Here is an 8,558-nt window from a genome sequence, read left to right as displayed (position 1 = left end):
TTTAACTGGGACGGGGGACTCAGGGGCACAGAGGCAGGGCCTTGAGCGGTTTCTAGAACCGCGGTGGGGTGGATTACTGACTCGGGAGAGATGTCAAGAAAATCTCTGCGTTAGTCTAAATACACAACACAAGGGGGGAAGAAGTGATAGAAGGAGCTGAGCTTACCTGACTCGGGAGAGATGTCAAGACAATCTCTTCCAAGTCAGGAGGGGCGGGGGAAGAGCAAGACTATATGCGGAATCGTTTGGGATCCTGTGATCCTGCTTGTGACACCTCCAAAGGGAGGGGTTACATTACCACACCTCCACAAAGCTATCTCTCAGCTAAAGCATAACATCCCAAGTTTCTGGGCGGCGGAGCAGCCAGAGATCATCACACCTGATGCAGGCCAAGGTTGAGAGGATTTTCAAGTATGAAGCAGTCTTGGATCTGTTATTCCTTGCCCAGCAGGACAATTAGCCAATACATCAGACTTCCCCCCCCCCCCCCGCCCCTCTCAGTGCGTGCACACATACTCTGTCAACTTGCCCAGCCAGCCTTGAATCATCAGCCGGCAGATCTGAGTGTTGGTTCTCTTGCCCGTCGCCAGGTCGGCGGCCTCGTTGCCTTGCGCAAGTTCAAGAGCCTCAGAATTTTTAATGCCTGCATCAGCCTCACATTCTTGTCTTGCTCTGCATCTATCCGGGGCTTTTTTGCTGACCACTTGGAGCAGGGTCCAGGCCCAAAAGAGGAAGGGCAGGGGGTAAGGCCGGTTGATCCGCTCAAGCTTCCAGTTGTTGGTGGATAACAGCGCCGAGCCCTTGGCGCCACTGAAATCCACCACAAAGGTCAGGAGGAAGCCCAGCACACCGCTCTTGTGTTTACAATGGGGTTTCTTCCGGCTTGTCTCAATCAGCTTACGGAAACACTTTTTTTTTAGTGAGCACAGTCCAATTGTCTCTTGTGAGAGCTCGAGATGATATGTAGTATAGTTTGAGACATGATCTTTGAAGAGGAGCAGATGGCTGATTCCTCTAGTCTTGGTGTCTTGATACGTTGTGAGGCGTGGACCAGTTCAGACAGGACGGGTCAAAGAAGGACCAGAAAATTCCCGCGTGGGGAAGTAACAGCCGAGAAATTGACTGAACGGGTCAAGAAGACAGTAGCTGGTTGGCCGGGCTTGATGGGGTACCGTTTTCGAGCTCCAAGGGCTTGTTGATGGAGCAAGTCAGCACCACCTTCCGATACCAATTTGATGCTCTTGAGTTGTTCGAAATGATGCTGAAGATCTCCAAGTGGAAGGAGTCGAGCAAGGTAACTGTTTGCGAAGATCTGTCAGTTTCTACTTGTGATGTAGTCAATGAGAGATTGCTTACCTATGGAGGTGTTGGGAGAGACATGCATACATAGATTAAAAAGATCCCCCCGCAGGGGAGATTCTGTGGATGTACGAGGTATTATGAGTGACACGATTGTGATGAGTGTGTGTATTGCTTATTGAGTAATAAATAGATAAAGAGATAAGAAAGAAAAGAGACTGAACCTATGAAACACCAGAGTGACAGCGGTGAGCAAACGAGGAGAAAAGTCTCCGAGAGAAGCGACAAGCTGGGAAAGAGAAATACCTAAACAAGGTATTATTAGTGACACAATTGTGATGAGTGTGTGAGGAAAAGAAGGGAGAGAGGAACGGAACTACAAGCTTGTGTATCGATACATGTGAGCTAAACCTAATGTATGATAGACAAATAAGAAACCGGTTCCGACAATCCCGAAACCTAACCATGCCGCATACGTCATCATGTGACATGTACTCTTTATCGTCACAGCCCCCCGTGCTCGATATGTCAATTACTGATGTTGTTGATGGTAGTCGTTGAGACACTTTCAAGAGAAGCCTTGATTTTGATTGGAGCAAGAGCTTTGGTGAGAAAGTCAGCTACATTTTCACCGGTTGGGATGTATTCAATGTTGAAAGTGTTCGTTCTTGCCATGTGATGTCGAAGCCAATGGAAACAAACGTTGAGGTGACGCGTTCGACGTTGATACAACGTGTCTTTGAGTAGTGCGATGGCGCCTTGATTGTCGCAGTACAGAGTTACTTTTGATGTCGGAATTTGAAGGAACGGTTGAAGGGAGTCAAGTAGCTGTTGAGCCCAGATGATGTCTTGGCCGGTTTCGGAACAAGCACGATATTCAGCTTCCGTTGTTGAAAGCGCTGAGCCATTGATATCCATCTTGTGACAACGCCACCCTATGAGACCATTACAGAGGATAGTGTAAGAGTCCTCCGAAAGGACTCTTCACTGGGCAGACACGGAAGTTGGCACGAGGCCAAGGTGGCTCAGAATTCTAGGAACCACTTATGTTTTGTATTTCTAACCCAGGAGAGAAGATCAGCTTCTCTCTGCTAACTACATACAGTCTGATAATGAGGAATAGAAGGGGGTGCTCACCTAACCCAGGAGAGAAGATCAGCTTCTCTCTGCTGAGTTAGGTGGGACGCGGGGAGGGTCGAGTTAAGTACTCCCAGGTTGCTGATGTAATCTGTCCGTGATCTTCATGTGAAGCCTCTGGGTCTTCACAGTCTCCCCCCCTATAATGCGGCGGAAGGGCGGTCATCCGGCCGGAATGTCGGACTCTTCCTGAATTGCGTCCTCCGGTCGCCGGAATTTTTTGAGTTTTGAGATGTGAAAGACGGGGTGTCGTTTGTCGTTTTCCGGCAAAGAAAGGGCTACATTGACCCCATCGTTGAAGACCTTGATAATGTCGTACGGACCCTCGAAACGCTCCTTGAGCTTGTCCAGGCCAGCCTGATGTTTCCCCCGCCAATCTGCCGAATTAAGGAAAACTGGGTTGCCTACCGCAAGAGTTGGTGCCGCTGATCGATGTTTGTTGTGTTGGGTCGCTTGTCGGACGCGGCTCGCGATGAGAGTGTCCCGCGCTTCGGCCCAGGCCCCCTCTCTGGACTTGATCCACTTGTCCAGTGCCGGTATTGCTTCTTCTTCTGGATTGATCCGGGGATGGGCTGTGAAAAGTGATGGTTTGCGGCCAAAGAGGAGTTCAAATGGGCTAATCCCGGTTGCCACATTGATCGCCGAATTGATAGCAAATTCAACTGCCGGTAGAGATTCTAGCCATTGGCTTTGACGCTTTGAGGTGAAAGTGCGAAGGATTTGTCCAACTGTTTTGTTGGAGCGCTCTGATCGTCCATCCGCCTGGGGATGGAAAGCCGTGGTCATGTGGAAATCAATGTTCAGTCGATTCATCAGCGCTTTCCAGAATCGAGAGGTCCAAGTTTTGTCTCTGTCGCTGATGATAGAGGCAGGTGGGCCAAACTTGGCAATCCACCCGTTGAAGAACCGCGTCGCTGTTTTTTCCGCCGAGTCCGATTGTAGTACTGGGATAATTTGGATAAAACCTGACAGGCGGCACGTGATTGTCAAAATCATGTTGTAGTGTGTCGCCTGTCGAAGTGGTCCGACGAAATCTATGGCCAATTCGGTCAGTGGTTTACGTGGGAAGGACGGGGTAAGCATCTTCCCTGCTGGTGAAGTTGTGGGGGCTTTTGTACGTTGGCAAGTTTCACAATGTTCAAGAAGCTTCTTGATGTTAGCGGACATGCGAGGCCAGAAAAAATCACGTCGCAATTCTTTTTTCGTCTTGAGGTAACCAAGGTGACCTAGCCGTTGATGAGCTTCATCGACCAACTTTCTGCGCAATGCAAAGTTCGCCGGGATCACCAGGCGGTCGTCAATAAAAAGGAGGCCATCTTCTTCTCGGCAGTCGTCCCGTAGCGGAAGTGCGTTCTTTAGGGCCACACAAAATTGGTCGTGGGGGTAGCCATCCAGGATTACCCGTTTGAGCGAGGAAGAAAGCACGGAGCTGAACTCAGTCAACGCCACTATACATGCGATCTGAAGGTTATGGGTCGGTTCATCATCTCCAAGGTCCTTGCGTGATAGAGCGTCCGCGACGGTGTTATCTTCCCCGCGAATATAGTTAAAACTAAGGTCGAAGTCGGCAAGCAATTCCGTCCATCGAGCTTGACGCTTGCTTAAAGTGCGTTGAGTGGGTAGATGGACGAGAGAGTGATGGTCCGTCATCACATTCACTTTCATGCCGAGGAGCAGCATCCGCCACTTCTGTAGCGCGTGTACCACAGCCAGCAGTTCTTGTTCATGTACTGGGTAATTGCGCTCGGCGGGGGTCATGAGGTGGGATTCGTAAGCTATTGGAGACGCTGTTTTCCACTCCGCGCCCTGAAATAGAGCCGCTCCGAGCCCTGCACCACTGGCGTCGGTGAAGAGCCATATGGGATCATCCGAATCGTAATCAATATTCTTGAGGCAGGGCAAGGATGTCATTATTTGCTTGATGTTTTGAAAGGCGTTTTCTTCTTTCTCGCCCCATTTGAATTTCTTCGGATCAAGTTTCGTGCTCGTCAGTGGGGTAATCGTGCCAACATAGCGTTGTAAGCCCCAAATGAACTTTTTCATCCACTGTACAGTTCCGAGGAATTTCTTAACCGCCTTTGGGGATTGGGGGGAGGGCCAAGACAGAATGTCGGCAATCTTCTCGTCATCAGGTTCAATGCCCTTGGCCGAAATCCAATGGCCCAGGAATTTGATGCGCGGTCGAAACAGCTTCGTCTTCTTTGGGCTGCAGTACAGGGCTGCGCCGCGGAGTCTACTCAAAACTGTACGGACGTGCTTCTCATGTTCGGCGAAGGAATCCGAGAAGATGACGATGTCGTCCAGGTATACTACGCAGAACCTGTTTAGGACATCGCCTAAGGCTTCCTTAAGTCGAGCCTGGTGAGTCGCTGGAGCATTCGTGAGTCCCATGGGCATGACCACCCATTCCATTAAGCCCCAAGGAGTTTTTACTGCCGTTAACGGTATGTCAGCTTCCCGCATGCGCGTTTGGAAGAAGGCATTTGTCTGATCCAAGACAGAGAACACCTTACCCGAAGCTACTATCCGTACTAGCTCATCGACATTGGGCAAGGGGTATCAGTCTCGAACCGTCAGACTGTTCAGTTTGCGGTAATCGCACACCCAACGAGGCAAGGCTGTTGGATCCTTCTTCGGAATGATCATGCTTGGCGAAGCGTATTGACTTGTTGACTGGCGAATGCGGCCGGCATCGAGATGTTGTTGAAAAAGCGTTTGCCAAGCACTCAGGTGTTTCTGGGGATAAGGGAATTGACGTTCATTGATGACCGCGTCCGTTGAGGTTAGGACGATCTTATGTCGAGTCCCAGATGCCGCGGATTGCATCTTGGCCGGGAAGGAGCAGGAAGCTGGTGACTTAGGAGTTTCCATGTCGTCTGTGACCGCTGGTATGTCCTCTGGAAAAAGATCGGCAAATTCCTGTAGAATTTGTTTTTCAGATGTCTCGCAGGGATAGTTGTCGACCGAACGGTCTGTCTGGATAGCCGCGGACACGTCGTCGTCCAAGTGAAGCAGTCGATATGCTGGAATGGATAATTTTGATTGCTTACAGTCGAGTGATTGGTCTTCAATGGAAACTGATAGTCCAAAACGAGCTAGGAAGGGGGTCCCGAGGATGATGTCGTAGTCGCCTAGGATAGGCCCGATTCTCAGAGCTACGTCCTCAAAGGCTTTCAAAGGTCTGAGTGTCCACAACGACGTCACTACGTATTGTCGGATGGGTACAGGCACATTGGTACCGTCTCCGAGCGCCAGTTTTACCCTTGTAGGTCGTGCGAGATCGCAGTGTTCAAGGGCAGCATTATTGACAGCTTTATCAGAGATGATGTCGATTTCTGAGCCCGTATCAATGAGAGCTTTCACAAAGATGTTGGCGATTTTGAACTGGATGACGATGCGGGCCCGTTTGATGGGCGTTAGTGAAGGATCAAATGAATCGGAAGGACTACTTGGTGATGGACAAGGTTGAGCCGAAGTGCTCTTCGAAGACGAGATAGACGATGTAGCCGCGACAGAAACGAGCGTCGGGGCTAAGCGAGGCGAATAGTTCGAGTGGTCCATAACGAAGGGACCAAGCTTGAAGTGGTTTCAAGAAAAAAAAAGTGTAAGAGTCCTCCGAAAGGACTCTTCACTGGGCAGACACGGAAGTTGGCACGAGGCCAAGGTGGCTCAGAATTCTAGGAACCACTTATGTTTTGTATTTCTAACCCAGGAGAGAAGATCAGCTTCTCTCTGCTAACTACATACAGTCTGATAATGAGGAATAGAAGGAGGTGCTCACCTAACCCAGGAGAGAAGATCAGCTTCTCTCTGCTGAGTTAGGTGGGACGCGGGGAGGGTCGAGTTAAGTACTCCCAGGTTGCTGATGTAATCTGTCCGTGATCTTCATGTGAAGCCTCTGGGTCTTCACAGATAGCACTGCCTGCAAAAGAGTATGCCTCAGTCGCAGTAGCAAAGCTGGCATCGGTGTATGCGAGGAGAGTCAAATTAGAAGGGGAAATCGAGACAGCACCTAAAGTCAAGCCAACGTATTTGCTGTGTTGAAGATATTGCATGACATGAAGAAAATGATTTTGGTGAGTCTTCAATGGCTTGTTGAGATGTTGGGATAGATAGCTGCAGGGAAAAGCAAGATTGGGGCGTGTACATTGAACTAGGTAGTTGAGCAAGCCCACCGCTCTCCTATAGTTAAAGGAGGAAGAAGGTGGACATGGATCAATTGGACAAGTGGTAGCGTTTGTAGGAAGGGGAGCGGTGATAGGTTGACAGTTTAGCATTTCGAATTCTTCAAGAATCTCGTGTGCATAGCAATCTTGAGATAAAGTTATTGTTTGTTTGTTGTGATTTCTTGAGACTCTCATGCCAAGAACGTATTTGCATTCACCGAGATCCTCCATTTCAAAGCGTTGAGAAATTTTGTTCTTGAAGAATTGTACACTTGGTCCAATTATCACCAAGTCGTCCACGTGAATGAAGACGCAACAAAATTGAGATTCATCTTGATGTGCAAAAAGACAGGGATTGACAATTGACGGCTTAAAGTTGATCGAGACGAAGAAGTCGCTTAGAGCCCGGTACCAGCATCGCGGACTTTGTTTTAGTCCGTAAAGTAATTTTTGAAGCTTGGGTCCATGGCCAGGAGGAAGATCAATACCGACGCCAGCAGGAACTTTGATGTACAAATCCTCTTCGGGAATTCCGTTGAGAAACGCACATTTGACATCCATTTGGTCAATTTTGAAGTTGTGAAGTGCGCCCAGTCCAAGCACCAGGCAAAGCGTCGCTGGGCGACCAGTCGGTGCAAATATGGCATCGTAGTCAACTCCTTCAATCTGCCAAAAGCCTCTGACACATAGCCTTGCCTTGTACTTGAGGAGAATTCCATCTGCGTCAAATTTTTGCTTGAAGACCCACGTGGTGTCAAGTGGTTTACAGCCCGGAACCAGAGGAGCAACGACCCATACTTCATGACGCATGATGTTGTTGAGTTTGACTTCAACAGCCATAAGCCAGCTGTTTTCGTCCAATCGTCCTATCATTTCGCCGTATGTTTTAGGATCTTTCAGTGAAGCCGGTTGGCCTGATGTCGTCTGATAACCAGTGCACGTGACCGTCGAGTGCCTTCAACAATATTCGAAGCATCAATTGAAGAATTGATGTCTTTTGGAGCCGTGTTGTACGCGGGTACGTAGGCATAGCCTTTTGTTGTAGCCGGCGGGGGAAGAACAGTTGAAGACGGCGAGGGAAGGACGTGCGACGGAGGGCTGGAAGGAAGGGGAGTTGTTGCTGGAGAGGAAGGGGTGGGGAGCGGAATTCTCGGAGAAGGTGGCGAATCAGGAGAAGCAGGAGTGATTTGTTCTTCTGAGTTCTCGGCAGTTGATGCGATGTTAGAAGAATCTGAGGTGTCATTTAGTATTGGAATTAACGATTTGTCAATACCAAAATCGAATAGAGCTGTGTCCAAAACGGAGCTGTTGGAGGAAGCGTGAAGAAGGGGAAAACAGGAAGATGAGAATTTGACGTGATGCGTAAAGACAATCTTAAAGGAAGACGGCACCCACAATTTATAAGTGTGATGATGCTCGTCATACCCTAAGAAGATTGCCTCTACACCGGAAGGCGAAAATTTTGAAGGACGATTGGATTTTTGAACGTTGTGGTGCTCCATTGGCGTGACAATGCCAAAAGCACATTGCAGAGGTATTGAGACAGCATAGATACAGCTATCATTCATTATAAGAGGAGGAAGTTATATATAATACAAGCAGTGTATGTGTTGATGGGAGGAATGGATTCATTACAGATACAGACAGATGGATGAGGGATAGTGTTAGCACGGACGGAACGGCAGACTAGGATCATGTAGGATGGACGGCGTGATCAGGGATGGAATGGAGGACCATGACTAGGTAGGATGGCAGGGAGGTGGAAGGATGTTATCAATAGAAGAGGTGGAAGGTATTGGGAGCACATGTCTCAACCAGGAATGGAAGGGAGGATGGTGTGGTGTATCAAGTAAGGCAGTGTTATAAGGGTATATTACTTGTGTAAGGGTATATTATCTTTATAAGGGTGGTATATTACTTTATAAGGGTCTAGGATTCAGTATGATGGGATATGGA

At 48.8% G+C, this 8,558-nt stretch overlaps 1 protein-coding gene across 1 annotated transcript; it reads right to left on the bottom strand.

Moving 5' to 3' along the window:
* Window positions 1-324: 324 nt before the first annotated feature.
* Window positions 325-1,384, bottom strand: PtA15_3A821 (uncharacterized protein; the record flags this gene model as incomplete). Its single annotated transcript, XM_053167827.1, has 5 exons — window positions 325-430; window positions 517-626; window positions 702-810; window positions 1,142-1,298; window positions 1,357-1,384. 5 exons carry the CDS (start codon window positions 1,382-1,384, stop codon window positions 325-327), a joined length of 510 nt encoding a protein of 169 aa, XP_053019005.1.
* Window positions 1,385-8,558: the final 7,174 nt, after the last annotated feature.

Source organism: Puccinia triticina, chromosome 3A, assembly GCF_026914185.1.
Source record: "Puccinia triticina chromosome 3A, complete sequence".
Classification (NCBI taxonomy): Eukaryota; Fungi; Basidiomycota; class Pucciniomycetes; order Pucciniales; family Pucciniaceae; genus Puccinia; species Puccinia triticina.
The sequence above is the reverse complement of the archived record's forward strand: the minus strand, read 5'-3'. Positions and strand labels throughout refer to the sequence as shown.